Here is a 21,718-nt window from a genome sequence, read left to right as displayed (position 1 = left end):
TTGACTTGGCTGGACAGTTCAATAAACAACAACTGATTGGAGGTCGGAATGTGTTTCGAGGACTCCGCCTGAACTTCACATGTGATGTACAAGCTCTGTTTGGGGGTAGTACATGGCTGACACTAGCTGTAGTGTGGGGCAACCATTGTGATTATGGTGGCCTTGAAGCCTCTCCAGATGCAAACATTTTATGTTGGAAAACATGGAGTATATCTGAGACAACAGGACTCTTAGCTAAAGTTCCATATGGCACACTTGTTCCATCTATGCCATTTGTGTTGAGTACTAGAAGAAAGAAGAAATTAAATACTGACGAGTACCTGTTTATATGGGCTAAAGTTGGCAATGGAAACTGTAAAATAAAGATTACTGGTGACTGTGTCTGATTCATGGTGATTGTGTGTTTGTGTGTATGTGTGTGTGTGTCTCAGTTCTCTTAGATGCGTAAACAATGTGTTGTTGCAATGTTGAATTTTCACTTATCACGTTTTTCCCTTCCGTTACAACCATTTGTGTAAAATAATTTTCTTCTGTTGTTAGTTTTTGATGTAAACTGTCGCTGTGTTTCGAGGTGTGTAGACCAGTTTCGATATCTGATTTAATTCATTAGCTGTTCTGCGAAACTGGAGTGTGTGCTGTTACTCATCAGAGTTCTCGTGTCCTGTAAATCTTGTTCAGAAGTTTATGCCTGATTGTCCTACATACTGGGCTTGACAGGAGTTGCATGTGAGGTGATATATTCTTGCACTGCTCAATTCGTCTGAGGATACTTTATCTCATTTTAGCCTTCGTTGAACTGTGTCATTTGTTCGTTTTCAATGTTTCGTATTCTGTGTGTTATTTTATTCTTTTATGTTAGTGTGTACCATCTGTTTCTTTTTCCTGATGTGGTGTGGTGTGGTCTGCTGCATTGTTTGTGTGTTCTGGCTGTCTGTTTTCAGATTTTTTGGTTGTGGTTCAGAGTTGGTAACCACTGTGATGATCTTTCATTTTTACCTTGTTATAGAGCTTGTTTTTTGGTGCCTCTTCTCTGTCTATTTTCAGTAACAAATTGTTCGATTATATTTAGTTCCTGTGCCCCTACGTAATTTTCTGGTTTAAAAGATCATCTGTTAATCCTGTGGAGCATGTGTGTTACACTGGTACCCTTTGGGCTGTTGCGTGGTTGGATGAGCTGTGGATGTGTGTTTGTGGATATCGATTTTTTGTAGATTCAAAATTCGTATTCGTTCTTGTTTCTTGTGATTGTAAGTTCCAAGAGATTTTCTTGTTTTCTCCAATGTCAATTGCGAAGTGCATTTTTAGGTGTGCTGTGCTCATGTTGCTGTGTGGCTCATCTACCCTACTTTGTGCATCATCTCTGAGACGGATCATGTTATTCACATATGGATACCAGTACCTTATTTTGTACCCTCTTGTTGTAAATGTGGTTGAATATTACGATCTCTATATGATCCAAGGAACTGTTGGCTAAAGTTACACAGATGGGGGACTGCATGAGTAGCCCTTCTCGTTCCAAATAAGGGTTGTTGCTGAAAGTGAAGTAATTTTGTTCTGTGATTAGCGTAAGGATGGATGGATTTCATTTACTTGCATGTCTACGAATTTCTTGCTTTTTAGGCATTGTTCTAGAATGTTTGTGGTTCCTTTTGTGTGTATATGTATGTACAGTGAATTTAATTTCAAAAAGTGCTAGTTTTCTTGTTGAGGATACGTCTGTGTTCTTGATTTTATGTATTATGTATCCTGTATTTTTGGAGGTTACATTGTTTGCGTATGTCTATGCTTTCTGGAGGGATGTGTTCATGTGTCTCTCTAGTACGTAAGATAGGGCTTTTCTGAAATCAAGCCCTAGTCTGGCGTGGATCCGGGATAAGGGGTTTGTGGATCTAAATTATTGGGTTTTCTCATTGTATTCTGCCTCAGTTATTAAGATTAGAGGTCACCTTTGTCCACCAACGTGACGAGTGCATATGTGGTCTTGTTTTTGTGTGTATACTGTTTATGATTTTCTCATCAGATGTTTTGGATTTATATTTACAGAAGGTTTGTTCTTTCTGATTCTTTATTTCGTTTCCTCTGTTTCTAGTTCTCTAGTTAGACTTGAATTGAAGTCTGGTGTGTTAGTTTTTTCAATTTGTCCTGTGATGTACTCAGTCTCAATAATAAAATTTCCTATAGTCTTGTGTGTTAAGTGGGGGTTCAAATTGTTTTGGAGAACTTTTTCAAGTAACTGCTATTCTTCTTGTTTTGTGAGTGTTACGTTAGTAAAATTAATCAAGCCTTCAAGTAGTATGCGTTGTGCATGTGTCTAAGTTTAAGACGTGTTTCTGTTCATTATTTTATCTCTGTTCCTGTTTCTGAAATTTGTTTCACATTGTAGATACTGCGTTTTTATTTATTCTTTCTATAGTGTCATACAGTATCGAAGAACAAGTGACACTCTTTGCTAGTCCAAAGAGTAATTTGAATCTCACATTCAAATGTTTCTTTTCTGACTACAGATACAAATTTAATTCTTCAGTCAAACACTTTCAGCGGTTTGTTGAGCATGTGTGCTGCAGGTTACACGTTGCTTACATTGATTTTAGTATAATTACGAACAATGCTATTCGCTGAGCAGATTCTGTTGTCTTGATTTTCATGTCTGATGCAGTTTGCACGTTGTTCCCTTACGTTTGTTGAAAAACTTCACTGGCTATGACTAGCATGGCATAGAAACAATCATTTTATCTCGAAACTCGTCCACTAGTCCATGTTTGCACAAAAGCATTAACAAAATATGCCGTAAATAACGGCAACAAATGTAAAAACCATTTTGTGGCATAAATTAAATGAGATATTATGAAACTATTCACAGAACACTATTTCTGGAACTAAACGAAGCATGCGTCATAAAGTTTTAAATGTTTAGAACAATGGAATTTTTACATATCTTTACGTAAGAAAAGAGACCCATTATGGTAGCGGTATTTTCGCTGAAATTAGTCTGGGAAAGAGAATACAACGAATAAAAACAAAAATGTTCCGTCTCAAGGCAGATTAACTACCCATTTATAGTTTTAATGCAAACACAGGCTAATGTAAGAGTTTTGAGATAAAACTCTTGACTCTGCACTGTAAGTTGCAACTGTAGAGGACAAGGGGTTATTTTTAGGAAATATGGTGCGAAATTGGATTTAGTACACTCCTGGAAATTGAAATAAGAACACCGTGAATTCATTGTCCCAGGAAGGGGAAACTTTATTGACACATTCCTGGGGTCAGATTCATCACATGATCACACTGACAGAACCACAGGCACATAGACACAGGCAACAGAGCATTCACAATGTCGGCACTAGTACAGTGTATATCCACCTTTCGCAGCAATGCAGGCTGCTATTCTCCCATGGAGACGATCGTAGAGATGCTGGATGTAGTCCTGTGGAACGGCTTGCCATGCCATTTCCACCTGGCGCCTCAGTTGGACCAGCGTTCGTGCTGGACGTGCAGACCGCGTGAGACGACGCTTCATCCAGTCCCAAACATGCTCAATGGGGGACAGATCCGGAGATCTTGCTGGCCAGGGTAGTTGACTTACACCTTCTAGAGCACGTTGGGTGGCACGGGATACATGCGGACGTGCATTGTCCTGTTGGAACAGCAAGTTCCCTTGCCGGTCTAGGAATGGTAGAACGATGGGTTCGATAACGGTTTGGATGTACCGTGCACTATTCAGTGTCCTCTCGACGATCACCAGTGGTGTACGGCCAGTGTAGGAGATCGCTCCCCACACCATGATGCCGGGTGTTGGCCCTGTGTGCCTCGGTCGTATGCAGTCCTGATTGTGGCGCTCACCTGCACGGCGCCAAACACGCATACGACCATCATTGGCACCAAGGCAGAAGCGACTCTCATCGCTGAAGACGACACGTCTCCATTCGTCCCTCCATCCACGCCTGTCGCGACACCACTGGAGGCGGGCTGCACGATGTTGGGGCGTGAGCGGAAGACGGCCTAACGGTGTGCGGGACCGTAGCCCAGCTTCATGGAGACGGTTGCGAATGGTCCTCGCCGATACCCCAGGAGCAACAGTGTCCCTAATTTGCTGGGAAGTGGCGGTGTGGTCCCCTACGGCACTGCGTAGGATCCTACGGTCTTGGCGTGCATCCGTGCGTCGCTGCGGTCCGGTCCCAGGTCGACGGGCACGTGCACCTTCCGCCGACCACTGGCGACAACATCGATGTACTGTGGAGACCTCACGCCCCACGTGTTGAGCAATTCGGCGGTACGTCCACCCGGCCTCCCGCATGCCCACTATACGCCCTCGCTCAAAGTCCGTCAACTGCACATACGGTTCACGTCCACGCTGTCGTGGCATGCTACCAGTGTTAAAGACTGCGATGGAGCTCCGTATGCCACGGCAAACTGGCTGACACTGACGGCGGCGGTGCACAAATGCTGCGCAGCTAGCGCCATTCGACGGCCAACACCGCGGTTCCTGGTGTGTCCGCTGTGCCGTGAGTGTGATCATTGCTTGTACAGCCCTCTCGCAGTGTCCGGAGCAAGTATGGTGGGTCTGACACACCGGTGTCAATGTGTTCTTTTTTCCATTTCCAGGAGTGTATGTTTCAGTGCGCGATGCGTGAGCCTCATGGTAGACGGCAGCCAAAGGCTGGCCAGAGCGTTATGCAGGTGACACAGTTTTGCAACGAGCGTCGGTATGTGTGTACTTGGGAGGCAGCCATGAACAGCCAGAATGCAGCATTAGCAGAATTACGCAGGCGCGGCGCGCGTGTGGCGCGGTTGCGTTAGCCAACTCTTCGAGAACGTTCTAATATACACGGCACCGCGTAACCGGCGGATTCAGCAGCGGTCTGCACTATTTAAGGGCATCAGAGGTGGGAGTTGGCATCGGTTCGACCGATTGGACTTTCAGTCACTGTGACGTCGTCGTCATCAGTGACGCTGTCCCCGAGGACCAGCCGGCGGAGGGCGGTGCCTGCTGGTGCACCGGTGACTCCCTGCGTAGTCACGAGCCGCAGCGCCTGCAGGAGGCGAGCTAGGCCGGGCCTCGTGCTGTTAACCTCCTACCACCTGCACAGCCGCTTATCGAGCACGGCGTCGCGTTCCCTGGGCTGCGCGCATCAGCATGTCGCCCCGACCATTTCACCCGCTCCGGTCATCCTATTACGCAACTGACAATCACCGTTGCATCACTGGAGGATCAACAGAAAACCGCAAAATTGTCCAAAAATGAGGAGCATTGTACAGGACTCCTTACCATAGATGTGATAGCGTTTATAGCTACTGTAAAGACGGTAACACTTAAAACACTGAATTGAGGAATACCATTCTTCTGCTCAAAAACACATGACAGCTCATCACCATCTCAGGACAAATAATCAGACGGGAAGGACCAGATAAAGATGGAGAGGTGATTATGGAAGCTCCATTGTTCGAGCTGACCTAGAATACTGTGTCTCCAAGTAGTGTTGTACATTTTACGCCTTACTGACAAAAAATGCACCGTGACAGTGATGTCTACGTAGGAAAGCCTGCTGGACAGCCATCTCTATCAGTGTCAGGTCGTCAGCAGTGGATCTAACTATGAATCCATACTGAGAGCGGGTAAGAAGTTGTCTGATCTCCGACATCCAGACTGGATTATGGATAGCTATACAGCTCATTAAGGTGAGCTCCATCCACTACTGTAGATCCTTATCTGATGTAAGAAGTGGTTATCAAACCTGCCTCTGTCTACGAGTTTGGGAAGTGGCCTTTCTCTGTGGGTGTTGTTTGGAGACAACCTTGTTTTATTACTACTGCTATTAGTATACGACTGTGTTTACGTGGAGATTGTTCTGCTGGTATCTCATACGTTTCCAGAACAAATGGAACGCTTTATAGGACCCAGGAACTCTTTGCATCAACTTTTCTGGTTCTCCTTGATGATTCATCGAGCCTTGTCCCTTCGCACTCGAAAGGCTGGGAGATTTTTGGCCGTTGGGCGGCATTTAAACCATGGAAGAGCCACACTTTGAGCCAGACTACTAAATGGCACACATCACTATCCACCAAGCAGCTGGTTGCCTCCGATGGTGACCTGAAGACTTTTGGGTGGAGACGTTAGTAGCATGGTTGGACACTCATGTGATGGGATCGCCCCTCTCCTGGATGCTGTTGCCACATTTAAACACAGTCAGCAGGCTGAACAGCGTCCAGTCAGCTCTGCTGATTATCGATCATGGCTGGGTCCTTTCAGAGATGCATCCAGTATGGCCACTGAAATGATAGTCACCAGTGACTTCCCACTGACCATAGGCCATGAGTTGGAGAACAGGCAGAGAGACTGATGGCTGAGTAGGACCCAGTAACAGCACATAAATAGTGGGAATGCCTGTGTTGAGGATGCACAACTTATGAGATGTCATGAGACACTCTAAAAATTGACGCATGGGGAGAGAAGAGGTCGAACATCACAATACAATGTGGGCATTGAAGCCTCCCAGTAGGAGAAATTGTAGGAGAGTTGTTCTATTAGAACCGTAGAGTCTATTGCTTTTTGTTGAAGTAAATAGATCGTATAATCAGTGATCCTCCAAAATTGCTTGCAGGTCAACAACCAGGGCGAGTGCATAGGAGTTATGTCTATTATTGACAAACCTAGAGACCCGTTGGCCATCTCCCCAATCAGGTCATCTTAATAAGGGGTATAACGCTGCTGTACAGGGGCATTAGACGCTTTAAACTGCATTTGCTATGAACACAGAGGGCGTTCATGTGCTCAGAGTTTCAGTTTTTCACACATATGTCCTGGACCCATTAATGTTCCACTGTAGTATAGGAGCCATTTATCACGTGGGTAGCATGGTTTAAATGGCTCTGAGCACTAAGGGATTTAACATCTATGGTCATCAGTCCCCTAGAACTTAGAACTACTTAAACCTAACTAACCTAAGGGCATCACATAACACCCAGTCATCACGAGGAAGAGAAAATCCCTGACACCGCTGGGAATCGAACCCCGCCACAGGAAGCGAGAACGCTACCGCACGACCACGAGCTGCGGACGTGGGTAGCATTTTAACCCAGTCTTCCCACCTTGGGAGAGGAGCCTGTAGTGGGTGTAGTCTCAGTCTTGATGCGAAATGAGATCAACATCGAGGTCCATCGGCTCTGAATAAGGATTGTGAGATCATGATTGAAGCTGACGTCGTCAGATAACTTACTCCCATCTTTGTCAGTGATTTATGTTTTGCCTTTGGCTTCGCATCTTTTTGCTTGAGGAGTCTTTGGAGCCACAACAACTGAAGTGGTAGTGGCAGTACTAGGTAGTGACCCACACTGAACCTTTGGAGAGCGGGAGAGCTACAGAGCTGTGCAACATTGGCAGTGATGGCTTTCTCTGATGTTCATGTGGAAGGTATGCGCTTTGAAGTAACTGCAGCAGACCAGGTGCAAACAAAGGTGCTATAATTGAGTCGGTGTACGTTTATTCCTGACAACTGCAGCGGGCTGTATGCGGCAGCTTCACACCCCTAACTCAGCCAATAATGTAGCGCGAATTGTAAATGTCTCTATGGCAACGTCTTAGTGATGTCAGCTCTGTAGATTGCTACTGTTTTCGCTTACAGGTGATGGCAGTCTTTAGTTGCAAGCTGGAAACATTGCTGCAGGCTGTCAAAAACCTTTTTATGCTGTTTATGCTACTGTGTACAAGAACCGGCACGCCAGTTGGGAACGATAGAGAAGAGATGGCTGTGAGAAGATGCCAGCCAATGACACACTGACCGTCCCATCCCCAGGACGACAACGCAACAGCAGCGTCCCCTATGTGAAGAGGACATAAGCGTCGCGACCGACTGTTGATGCTCCAGTTGAACAGTAGTTTCAAGATTAGCGAGTTCTATAACAGCATTGACACTAGTTACCTTGCTTGCACTACCTAAGTAGCACAGGCTTGGAATTGTTTATGATGAAGAAAGTTGCTTATTTTGTACGTCGCCCTTTGCTTGCGACACATCAGTGTGATTGAAAAGTTAGGAATTGTCTCATTTAATTTTGCAATAAAACTCATTAACATGACTTGTTCGATTTGATTGTCTAGCAAACCGAGTACGAAGGATTCCTAGACACTCCATATTCGATGACAAGGCTGGAGACATAAAAGTGTAGACTGTAGTGCTGACACTAGCAACCTCCGTCTGAACAGGCTGTTCAAGAGCAGGAGCAAAACGAGTAGCGAATGTTGAAAGCAGCGTGATTTCATAAATATTTTTCGCCTCACCATTCAAGCTCTTATATCTTCCATTCGTTAATACATACTCTGCAGTCCCTACTCTTGGCAGGGTGATCCCAGAGCAATTCACACACTTCAAAGGAGGTGAACAAGCGACTCCTTCGTGGGCAGCCTCACCATATGTGGCACAAGTGGCCTCTCCCTGACACACAAAAGTGGTATGCCCAAAACGCTGGCATTTGAAACAGCGCATGAGGTTGGGGACACAAGACCGCATGCTTAGGTTAGGGAAATCTGTTTTGACATGCTCTGGAAATTTTGTACTGTTAAAAGTAAGTATAAGCGAGCCTCAATTAACTAGATGCACATCCACATTTCTCATTAGGTTTTGGAAGTCAACGTTGCCTTCTTGGGCCCATTTAACTTTACATTCGTTTTTGGGAATGTCCACCATTTCCCTGCACATCACAACACTGTATTTGAAGGTGTCATAGAGTTCAGTTTCTGTGACGCATTCCCCATGGATTTTGGTGGGTTTCTGTAGGTTTTTCTTTTGTTGGGAACTCAGGGTTTCAACCGACAGTGTCCCATTATGCAATACCTAAACAGGTATTAACGTACATGAAATTCCCTCTAAACCCTTCTGGATGTAACAAGCTTGTTGGTACCTACAAAGGCTCCACCCATTGCCCTCGGAGAAGCGGAAAATTTCAAAGTGTCGAACTTGGTACCATGAGCAACTAGGTGGTCAACCCGGATAGAGCAGCAGGTGCCTAGCTAAGCCTTATACATCTGAGATGTGGCAGCTCCCCACAAGGTTGGCCGCTAATGAATGTTCCATCGTAACAGCCTTGCTTCTCACCGACACACAGCACATCTTCAGTTTTTTTATAGAGGTTTTACCATGGTCGCTATCTGTGCGGTTATGCCAAGGTCCTCATTCTCTGTGACACCCGACGGTCCACCAATGTGCTGCATCCTGGTCGCTGAAGCACTTCCAGAGCTTATGGTGACAGAGGACTGGCGGCGCTCACCAGTACCAGCTGAGGAATTCCAGGTCGCCAAACCTGTAGCCAGCTAACGAATGCTGCGCCCCTGAGGGCATTGTTCAAGTTTTTACGAGATCGAGGCCAAGTCCCAGCTGCCTTTTGCTATTTCTATCGCTTCTAAGGATAACGGCGCTGCGTTCGTTGGTGGTTTGGTTTGGTTGTTTGGTGGAGGAGACCAGACAGCGAGGTCATCTGTCTCATCGCATTAAGGAAGGACGGGGAAGGAAGTCGGCCGTGCCCTTTCAAAGGAACCATCTCGGCATTAGCCTGGAACGATTTAGGGAAATCACGGAAAACCTAAATCAGGATGGCCGGACGCGGGATTGAACCGTCGTCCTCCCGAGCGAGTCCAGTGTGCTGTTCGTTGTCAATTAGCTAAATGTGCTACATATAATGAACGAAGTTAAACGGACACTATAGTATCTTGGGAGACTGCTTCCTGAGGTGTGCAGGATTCTTTTGGTCATCGACATGAACACTGTATGTATGATTTGTGTTTTGCAGTTTAATTATTGTGACCGTTTTGGTTCGTAGGCCCATGGTAGCAAGCTTGTGGTGTTGGTCATTTTACCATAATTTATCGAAGACAAGTTCGATGTATAAGAACACCAAAGCTGCGCAGTGTCCAGTGTTCTCCGTTGAAACTTATTTGTCACACAGCAGGTCAGCTTGAAGAGTGGACCATACATGCTTTCCGCAGTCGTATGCGTGGCGGTCTTGCACTACACGCCTGCTCTCCCCAGCCCTACGGCTAGCTGCATTCGTGTTCAGTTCGTGGTGGAGATGTGCGCCGCAGATTCCCTGCCATGAGAGCAGCTTATCTCGTTAGTCTTCTTAATCAGAAATCGGGCTATCATGCCCTAATATGTCTGAAGCTGCAATCACGAGTTGTCGACGGATCCCTTACTTGATTCTCGATACAATCATTAATGACGCAGCCGCAAGAATTGTCGACAGCGGCTGAGCGTCAGTACCACAGCTGTGTGATCTGCATAATTAAGACAGTTAAATAAATATTAAATAAATAAATTGGCCATATTTATCTGTTGCAGAATGGATAGCAGGAGGACTAAAACCGACGTTTGCGTGGGAATACACAAGCATGCGCTCTGGCAAAAACATCACCTTTATTCAAAGACAGCTGAACAAAACAATAAGCTAAACAACTAATAAATGAGCGAGGGTTGCTGTTCTCCATAACACTCTCGGCTGAACTACAAAGAAACATTTACAACTGGGTCTTGGAGAACCCACTACAATTAGTCATTAATTATTAATTATGGGAGTGCCACATAGAAGACTAGATAATAAAATTTACCTTCTACACTCTCATCCATGCTTTTCATTCATTAAATGAGAGGAGAAAAGGATGTATATACTAACATTTGCACGTAGATATATTGAATAACTGAACATGCTTGTGGGAATTCGATAATTACCAAAATCCTTAGCAAGATGTTTGGTGAACTAAAGGTAATATACCTTGTGGCCAGATAAATGTTAAACATGATGATGAAGAGGCTCATGCAGACACACTTCACAGTTATTCATTCCGTGTGAATCTGTTGACTGGGCTGCGATAATTGGATATTCAGTCATTGTCGGAAACACAGTGAGGTAACACTAAACAGAGGTTAAACTTTCTAGAATTCATGCACTCCTGCGTCATACTAGAGTCCGTTGCTATAACATATCATCTAACTGGCCGCAGTAATACGAAACCAGATTTGTCAGCAGCAGCATATCTCTTGAGAAAACAGAAAAAGAGAATCCAGACAAAAAAGAAACGTATAAGGATATCCGAATTGGACATAAATTGATACGTCGCACGTATACAAATAAGCCAAATGATTCCAATTTCAGAAAAAAATTGTTGATTAATTCAAGAAAAAGAGCTTCACAGATGCATTGGTCCGCCTGTGGCCCTTCTGCAAGCAGTTGTTCAGCTTCACAGTCACTGATACGTTTGCTGGATTTCCTCCTGAGGGATATCTCGCTAAATTGTCCAAATGACGCGGTAGATCGTCAAAATCCCGAGGTGTTTGGAGTTCTCATTTGGGGAAAGATCTAGCAATCTTGACGGCCCAAATAGGGTTTAGCAAGCATGAAGAAAAGCAATAGAAGCTCTCGCCATGTGGGGCCGGGAGTTATCTTGCTGAAATATAAGCCTAGTATGGATTGCCAGTGGGGCAATAGAACAAGGCGTAGAATATCGTCGACATACTGATTAGCTATACGTATGCCGCCAGTGACAGCCCAACGGGTCCTGCTATGGAAGGATTGCCGCCTCAGACCGTCATTCGTTATTGTCGCACCATATCATAGGTAACAATCAGGTTGGTATCCTAACACTGTCCAGTCGTTAGTTAACGGGGTCAGCACAGTTCAAGCTATCTGTTCTTCAAGTTGACCTACTGTGCCATAAAAGATATCGACAGAGGAAATCAGTCACTGAAGACAATTCTGCTACAGTCACTGAGACTCCAGTCGTCCCTGGAGAAGCCCCACACAGTAGTGGGATACCAGCCTTACTCTCGCCCACCATATGACCCGACCACCAGGAGTGATGGTCTAGGATGTCATTTGTTTTCACAGCAGGACCTCTTCGGTTGTCACGCGCGACACTATTACAGCGCAGTGGTACGTCGACGACTTTCTACGTCCCGTTTTGTCGCTCTTCATGGAAAGTTATCCAGTGCCTACATATTAACAAGATAATGCCCTCTCGCACATAGTGAGGGTATTTATTTCTTTTCTTAGTGCTTGCCATACCCTACCTTGCCCAGCATAGTCGTCGTGTCTCTCCCCAAATGAGAACGTCTGGAACATTACGTTAAGGGGCCTCCAACCATTTCACGATTTTGACGATTTAACGACTCAGTTGAACAGAATTTGGGACTATATCCCTCAGAAGGACACCCAACAACTCTATCAATCGATGCCATACCGAATAACTGAATTCACAAAGTCCAGAAGTGGACCAACGCATTGTTGACTTTTTCAATTTGTGAAACACGTTCTGTTGAATAAATTATACATTTGTTGTGAAATAGCAATTGTTTGTTTTTGTGTACATGTAAATAACATCTACCGATTTCCCTCCTATTCGAATAATTCCTTTGTGGTACGTGGAGCGTCCATTTCTTAGAGTGTATAAAACTGTATGTACGTATACGTGCGTGTACACATGTCCTTCTAAACCACTGTATCAGTTTCATTGAAGCTTCTTACACATATCCATTACAGACTATGAAGAACCACTGTGTGCTCTTGTCTCTCAAAGCTGTGGGATTGGGGAGGGGGTGTAAAAGAAGCATAATTCATAACTTATGAACAGCCAGATTATATTCATCCATTATTTGAGAATGGGTGCACTCGCTGACTTTAAACAATCATTGTACATTCCTTCAAACCTTTCCGATATGTTTTCTCGCTCACTCGTCCCCCAAAAAACTGATGAAAGGAAAAAAAGTTTATCGCGTATACATTTTTTTATTCGTGCAGTAAAACTGCTTCATCTGGCATGAGCTTTTAATTTATTGTTTCTTGACCAACAACTCTATTGCGAACACTATTTTCACGTATACCACTCAACATAACTGCAAAATAACACATAGTTCAGTATATATGAAGTCATTAACACTGAGATGAATCAAAAATTTCCGCATCATGCTGACAATTCGATTTGTTAGTGCTTTACCACTCACTCGATTCACGGAACATTTCACAGACAGCGTCCACAAGTGCCACAGGACTTAATCTGGAAAATAATGTCGTTGTCCGACACACTGTTCTGAAGATGTGAAGCCATAAACCTTGAGCTGCATTCAAACGAAACTGCATGGTAAAATTCGTTAGAGATATGAGTGAAATATATGTATATCTACATCTACATCTACATCCATACTCCGCAAGCCACCTGACGGTGTGTGGCGGAGGGTACCTTGAGTACCTCTATCGGTTCTCCCTTCTATTCCAGTCTCGTATTTTTCGTGGAAAGAAGGATTGTCGGTATGCCTCTGTGAGGGCTCTAATCTCTCTGATTTTATCCTCATGGTCTCTTCGCGAGATATACGCAGGAGGGAGCAATATACTGCTTGACTCTTCGGTGAAGGTATGTTCTCGAAACTTTGACAAAAGCCCGTAGCAAGCTACTGAGCGTCTCTCCTGCGGAGTCTTCCACTGGAGTTTATCTTTCATCTCCGTAACGCTTTCGCGATTACTAAATGATCCTGTAACGAAGCGCGCTGCTCTCCGTTGGATCTTCTCTATATCTTCTGTCAACCCTATCTGGTACGGATCCCACACTGCTGAGCAATATTCAAGCAGTGGGCGAACAAGCGTACTGTAACCTACTTCCTTTGTTTTCGGATTGCATTTCCTTAGGATTCTTCCAATGATTCTCAGTCTGGCATCTGCTTTACCGACGATCAACATTATATGATCATTCCATTTTAAATCACTCCTAATGCGTACTCCCAGATAATTTATGGTATTAACTGCTTCCAGTTGCTGACCTGCTATTTTGTAGCTAAATGATAAAGGAACTATCTTTCTGTGCATTCTCAGCACATTACACTTGTCTACATTGAGATTCAATTGCCATTCCCTGCACCATGCGTCAATTCGCTGCAGATCCTCCGGCATTTCAGTACAATTTTCCATTGTTACAACCTTTCGATACACCACAGCATCATCTGCAAAAAGCCTCAGTGAACTTCCGATGTCATCCACCGGGTCATTTATGTATATTGTGAATAGCAACGGTCCTATGACACTCCCCTGCGGCACACCTCCAATCACTCTTACTTCGGAAGACTTCTCTCCATTGAAAATGACATGCTGCGTCCTGTTATCTAGGAACTCCTCAATCCAATCACACAATTGGTCTGATAGTCCTTATGCTCTTACTTTGTTCATTAAACGACTGTGGGGAACTGTATCGCACGCCTTGCGGAAGTCAAGAAACACGGCATCTACCTGTGAACTCGTGTCTATGGCCCTCTGAGTCTCGTGGACGAATAGCGCGAGCTGGGTTTCACATGACCGTCTTTTTCGAAACCCATGCTGATTCCTACAGAGTAGATTTCTAGTCTCCAGAAAAGTCATTATACTCGAACACAATACGTGTTCCAAAATTCTACAGCTGACCGACGTTAGAGATATAGGTCTATTGTTCTGCACATCTGTTCGACGTCCCTTCTTGAAAACGGGGATGACCTGTGCCCTTTTCCAATCCTTATGAACGCTACGCTCTTCTAGAGACCTACGGTACACCGCTGCAAGAAGGGGGGCAAGTTCCTTCGCGTATTCTGTGTAAAATTGAACTGGTATCCCATCAGGTCCAGAGGCCTTTCCTCTTTTGAGCGATTTTAATTGTTTCTCTATCCCTCTGTCGTCTATTTCGATATCTACCATTTTGTCATCTGTGCGACAATCTAGAGAAGGAACTACAGTGCAATCTTCCTCTGTGCAACAACTTTGGAAAAAGACATTTAGTATTTCGGCCTTTAGTCTGTCATCCTCTGTTTCAGTACCATTTTGGTCACAGAGTGTCTGGACATTTTGTTTTGATCCACCTACCGCTTTGACATAAGACCAAAATTTCTTAGGGTTTTCTGCCAAGACAGTATATAGAACTTTACTTTCGAATTCATTGAACGCCTCTCGCATAGCCCTCCTCACACTACATTTCGCTTCGCGTAATTTTTGTTTGTCTGCAAGTCTTTGGCTATGTTTATGTTTGCTGTGAAGTTCCCTTTGCTTCCGCAGCAGTTTGGTTGTTGTACTACGGTGGCTCTTTTCCATCTCTTACGATCTTGCTTGGCACATACTCATCTAACGCATTATGTACGACGGTTTTGAACTTTGTCCACTGATCCTCAACACTATCTGTACTTGAGACAAAACTTTTGTGTTGAGCCAACAGGTACTCTGAAATCTGCTTTTTGTATAAATATGTAATGAAATATGTTAAATATATGTGAAATACGTGTACAAATACAGAGTGACCAGAAAGTCCGTTAATTTGAAAGTGCACAGATTTATGGAATAACTTAGGTAGAGTGGTGAAACTTGTCACACACGCGTAAAATGACATGAGGTTTCATTAAAACTGAAGACGAGTGCTAAAACCGGCCAACGCACGGCGCTGGAGAGTAACATGCCAGTGACACCGCAAGAAATGCGTGTATAATATAAGCTGTAGTGAGAGACGGGGTCAGATGTGCCAGCAAATGCGACATCTTGACCTCACCAGAAAAGGCACTGTTAGCGAAGGTTTACTATCAGAATGGAGAATACGCAACTGCAGCTTTATGATTCTATCGCCATTAGAAGATTTTCGAACTGGTAAAGGTCGCATGAGAGGTGCCGTAGCGAAGAAAATGATCAAGAAGCTCGAGGTTTCGAGCTGTTAAGACGATCGGCCCCGTAACGGGCGATCAGACGCAATCACTACTGCTGCTCGATCAGAAAGAAGTGGAGACTTTAGCGGATTAACACCGGCGTTCCACGCACTATTGTTTGGAGAACACTAAGGCATACCATCCACTGATATTCGTACAAAATCTAGCGTCATCATGAACTCTTTAGCCAACTATTTTGTGAATCAGCGAGTATTTGCAATGTGAACGCTTCACGAAAAGGGGGACGTTGACGATTGGTAGTCTGACGCATAATGGACCGACGAAACCTCTTTCATACACCGAGGGTCAGGCAACAATCAGAACTATAGAATCTGGGCGACGGAAATCCTAGAATTGTCATGGAAACCCAATGAGTGACGAGGAAGTCACGCTGTGGTGTGGATTTACCACATAAATGGTGATCGGACCCTTTTTCTTCTAGGAAATGAGTGATGTTACATTTAAATGTCAGCGTCATGTGTGCGAGGTACGCCAGTATGTTGTAAAATAGCGTCATCAATAGACAGGCTGATAAAGGCTAGCTGCAAGATACGACATTTATGCAGGCTGGGGCATCCCTTATTGATACCCATTTGAAACACATCTTGCTCACGTAGTTTGGCAGGGATCGCGTGCTGAGTCGCAACTTCCATCGTGCTTGGTCTCCCAGTTCCCCAAACCTCAATCCGTGTGATTATTGATTGTGGGGTTACCTGAGGCCTCAAGTCTACAGCGATCGGTCAACCTCGTTAGGGATGCCAGCAGACAACATCCGACGACAGTATCTCACCATAGTTAATGGATATGTTGTACAGTGCTGTTCACAACATTGTTCCTCGACTACAGGTATTCTTAATGAACGACAGGTGACTTACTGAACTTCTTTTGCATCATATGAAGTGCCGTCTGTTTGTCATCTTGCGCACTTTTCTTGGTTTCAATGAAACCCCAAATCATGTCAAGCTTATACATCAACTGTTACATCTCCACATGCGTTATTCCATGAAATATTGAATTTTCGAATGTTAACGGATTTTTGGGTCTCCCTGCATGTTTTAAATTTGTTAAATATGTGACATTTAAGGATGCAGGCAAAGCTGCAGGTAAAAATTTGCTGCTAACCCCTAGGACTGAATCAGCCAAACTTACTATCAGGGCAGGAATAATGTGGAGATAACGTCCAAAGAAAAGGGGGTGGAAGAGATGGCCAGAAAGAGAGGGGAAAGCTGGAAGATGATCATAGATATTGGCGAGGAGGAGATGGGCAGTGAGAAGGTGACGGGAAAATGGATAAAGGGAAGATGAGGAGATGGGTAGAGAGAGGGTAATGGGGTGGTGGACAGAGAAAGGAAGGAGTTGGATGAAGATTGTGGAGGAGGAGTAGGCTTGAGACAGGGGGAGGAGGAGATGGAGAGTGAAAGGAAAGAGGAGGAGATGGACAGAGAAACGGATGAGATAATGGACAGAGAGAGGGACAGGAGGATTTTGACTAGAGATGGGTTGAGGAGGAGACAGAGGGGCAGGACGAGCTGTACTTAGAGAAGGGAGGAAGATATGGGAGGAGGGGATAGCAGTGTATCGATAGAGGGGGAGAAGCAAATGGTCAGAGAGATGGGGCAGTAACACATGAACAGATTGGGGGGGGGGGGGGGCAAGCAGAGACAGTGACACGGGAGTAGCAGTTGGAGGCAGGGAGGGGCCGGGGGTATGAACACAGTGAAGGCGAAGGAAGAGCTCGACAGAGAGAGGAAGAAAGAGGGCATGGAGTAATAGAACTGAAATAAACACGTAGCTGGGTGATTCCAGGAGTTCAAATGGTTCAAATGGCTCTGAGCACTATGGGACTCAACTTCTAAGGGCATCAGTCCCAGGTGTTCAGCTAGTATTTTTATACGAACATTCCTAATGAAAAATGACATTCTATGTCGGAAACTTAATCATCTCTCAGACAGTGATGTTCAGATACCCACATTCAAAATGGTGAAGGCTGACAGAAATAAGTAATTAGAAGTAGTACTGTATGAGAAGGCTTAGCGAAACATGTATTAAACGACTCAAAATAATTTTTGAAATATATCCTGGTAAATATCTTTCGCTGACACAGTGGCAGACTGCTTAGGCAACTGTTTCCCTGTAATGTTAACCTCATCGACATATGAAATTCTCCCTAATCCTAACAAACAATACATATTGGACTGTAGAGCGGTAACCATTGAAATGTCTGTAATTCTAGGACGGTATTAAAGCCTCTAACAATAAGATATGATGTATTTGTATGTAGTAAAACAGAAAGAATTAAAGAAATGACGAAATTTCTTTAAACGCACATCGCAAATGCTATTCATGTGATTTGTGTGACCTGTTCTTTAACTTAAAGAACATTTTTATTGCTCAACCTTTAGGTCTGCAAATTTTCGTAGGGCTTACGAAACGTAATACATTTGTATATTATACAAAATTTCTGGTATTGTTACAGTATAATATTGGCTAAGTAGACATTATTGTCGAATTTGGTCATCTGTTTTATTTCGCTTAAACTTCTTTCTGTATACGTGCTGACTCATATGTAATCGACCTGTTGGATATTATTGAATTATTTATAATAGAACCGTTTTCCATTTCCCTAAGCTCTATACCTGCTGAAATAACGCTACCCATCATCGTCTCCTGCTGTACGAAGTCAATAGATCTTTTTTTCTTGAGGCATTTAACAAATGCTGCTGTCAGTTGGGGAGAGGCTTTAAATTATTAAGTTGTACATCTGTACAGAGTTAAATAGGTTTTCTCTGCAACTTGGAGCTGGAAATCTGGTAATTATAGTCCCAACTTTATCATTCTGATTAATGCCTAGAAATAATAGAAATTGCAGAATAGGGTACAATCTTCTTTGCAATGATTAAAAATGTATGATTCAAATAGAAATCATTTCTGATCTCTAAGTGAGAAATACAACAACATCTTGAAATCCACTGCTTTCTTTTTGATTTAACACAAACTGTTGTACGTTTGGAAGTACATAAATTGTTCTACACGATTCCACTAAATTTTCTCGAAAACTGTCTCGTAGTGGCCTACTTTCAGAAAGTGTTCATGTAACATTCTCTGATGATTTGCTGTGTTATTTTTGCAGATGGAGGTGACGACATACAAGTGGGGCAGTACTGGTGGATGGAATTTTGACTACCGCCTGCAATTCTCCAAACCATTCGAATACCTGAAGACTAACTTGCCCAATGTCTTTGAATCTACTTTCGAGAAAATAGGTATCAAAGAGAAGCCAGTGTCTCCGGCAAGTATTACAGCAGCAGACTGAACTGAGAGTCTTTACACAAGCTTGAAAAATATGAGGGTAGCAACATACTATTTCATAGAATGTAGCATACTGCCACATATAGAAAAGCTGCACGTAATTTTAATTAATAGTATACTTTGTGGAATTGTACGAGGACTAAGTGACTCCAGTATGCCAATAGCTTCACAAACAAATACAAATTACTAAATTGTTGGCGACAACTTTAAAGTAGAGAAGGGATACCAACAGAAAAAAAAACACTTTCACTGAGAACCTGTTTGAACCATCTGAAGTTCGTGTAATCTGTTTTGAAATCAACGTAACAAAATCTAGTCATCAGAGTTTGGTCTTATTATTTTAACTCCCTGTGATTCATAAGTGCAACCTCTAGCCATGAAGTCATTATATAACATATATTTATAATTATAATATTTATAATTGTAATACATTTTCTCATTGAAGACTACGAGAAATGTTGACGACGTACATTATTGTCTTAGGATATTCACACTTTTTTGCATTCTGTTTATCACTCTCTCTCTTTCTATCTCTCATATGCATACACACACACACACACACACACACACACACACACACACGAAGAGAGAGCGAGAGAGAGAGAGAGACAGACAGACAGACAGACAGACAGAAGCATTTTTCAAACAGATGTAATTTAAGTTTGTGTCTGAAGCTAATTTTATAATCTGTTGACTTCTTTACGTTACTGGGCAGGTGATCAAAGATTTTTGCTGTGGAATACTTTACTCCCTTCTGTATTACAATAAGGCTGAGTGATAGGTAGTGTAAGACATTTCTCCTTCTAGTTTTATGTTTTTGTAAGTAGTATTATTTTTAAACTGTAACTTATAACTTCAATAGCTTAGACGATTAAGCAGGTCAGCAGCATGTAACTTCCAGTACAAGTCTTTGGCAATCTAATCACTTACGAATTAAGAACAGTCTCTTCTAGTTACTGATTTACCCTCACCTATTATTTCTAAGGGCAAGGTCAGGTCTTCTACACACAAAAATGCATGTGCTGTATTTATCTAACTTACGTGACATTCTCTTTACTGAAAATTTTTATTAAGTTGACAGAAAAATTTTATTAACTTTACGGATAATGAGTTTTTTTTCTCTAGACTCGATCATAATACTTGTATTGTAGGAGATAAACGCCCGCATCTCGTGGTCGTGCGGTAGCGTTCTCGCTTCCTACGTCCGGGTTCCCGGGTTCGATTCCCGGCGGGGTCAGGGATTTTCTCTGCCTCGTGATGGCTGGGTATTGTGTGCTGTCCTTAGGTTAGTTAGGTTTAAGTAGTTCTAAGTTCTAGGGGACTGATGACCATAGATGTTAAGTCCCATAGTGCTCAGAGCCATTTGAACCATTTTTTAGGAGATAAACGTTTGTGTTTCTTGCGTATATAATGACGGAACATTCTTTGCAGCAAGAATAAGTGTGTACCCAATGCAGATCTCTGTGGTTCACCTCTGCTGAATACTACCCCTTCTCCAGATGTTGTATCGTTCAGGACGTATCCTGTGTCTCTTAATGCATGACTCTGCATCCTTTGAAGTAGAGATGATGGAAGACCGGGAATGCTATGGCCTGCACAGCCAAATGCTTTTGATAAGGCGCAGTCAAAATCAGTTCAAAATTTGTTTACTTTTTCCATTTTTGTTTTATATAATCTGATTCATGAATTGAAAAAGAGCAAATTCTCTCAGAGAGCACATCGAAATATAAATTAAGCGTTACTTTAGTAATTTGAAAAAGGTGTGTTATGGTTTCTGCGCACATAATCCTTTCTAGCGCTTTCGAAGTGCTTCTAAAATGGTCTGAAAATAACATTTGGGAATACAGCTTTCGATAGTGATATATTGCATACGTGACTGAACCCGTATCATATATGTAATACTTTACTCGAGACATCATCAGGTAAGTGCCAGCGCTTTCTTTTGAACGAAGAGTAAAGCGTGAAACCTACGCAGGAGACCTTCTATAAAGTTTGGAAGGTAGGAGACGAGGTACTGGCAGAAGTAGAGCTGTGAGGACGGGGTGTAAGTCGTGCTTGGGTAGCTCAGTTAATGCCAGCACGGTAGCTCAGCGTGCTCGGTCAGAGGGTTAGCCGCCCTCTGTAATAAAGAAACTGAGTTAATAGATCAACAATGAACTTAAAAGGGTGTCTTACGACGTCCGCGCTGATCAGATGCAACGAACGAAAACAAACAAAATGAAATAAAAGAAAAAAGGTTGGTAGAGCACTTGCCCGTGAAAGGAAAATGTCCCGAGTTCGAGTCTCGGTCCGGCACACAGTTTTAATCTGCCAGGAAGTTTCGAAAAGAGATATGGATTGCAGTGCAAGTCAAACAGAGAGAGAGAGAGAGAGAGATGTTGATGGGCAGTGAGAGAGAGTGGCAGTAAAAGTGAAAGAGATAGAAACAGTGGGAGTAAAATATAGGAGTCAGTGTAGCTTAAAAACACGGATGAGTGGACATCATACATAGCCTTTTGGGGTCTGCGCCCTCACAGACCGGCGAATTTTAACAGTTTGGTATAGCAAAGGGAGCATTTTAGACCGAAATTTTAAACACGTGGAAATACTGGAGAAATAAGTTGTAGCCCCGGCTAAGGTGTGGTGGAGACAATGGAAGTGGGAAGAAACCGACAAAAGGAGATAGTGTAAGTGAGAGAGCGGACACTGGCAGTGGGATATACTGTAAATGAAAAAGAGAATAAGAATGC

At 43.4% G+C, this 21,718-nt stretch overlaps 1 protein-coding gene across 2 annotated transcripts in view; it reads left to right on the top strand.

Annotated features, from left to right (window-relative positions):
• The window catches only part of LOC126154581 (uncharacterized), a 129,747-nt gene that overhangs the window by 66,710 nt on the left and 41,319 nt on the right, over positions 1-21,718 (top strand). For both annotated transcript variants that reach the window (XM_049916157.1, XM_049916156.1), the window contains exon 3: positions 18,811-18,969. In XM_049916157.1, coding sequence (XP_049772114.1) covers positions 18,811-18,969 — 159 coding nt within the window. The remainder of the gene's footprint in view (positions 1-18,810; positions 18,970-21,718) is intronic.

The sequence above is a fragment of the Schistocerca cancellata genome, unplaced genomic scaffold (genome assembly GCF_023864275.1).
Source record: "Schistocerca cancellata isolate TAMUIC-IGC-003103 unplaced genomic scaffold, iqSchCanc2.1 HiC_scaffold_1096, whole genome shotgun sequence".
Lineage (NCBI taxonomy): Eukaryota > Metazoa > Arthropoda > Insecta > Orthoptera > Acrididae > Schistocerca > Schistocerca cancellata.
The sequence above is the reverse complement of the archived record's forward strand: the minus strand, read 5'-3'. Positions and strand labels throughout refer to the sequence as shown.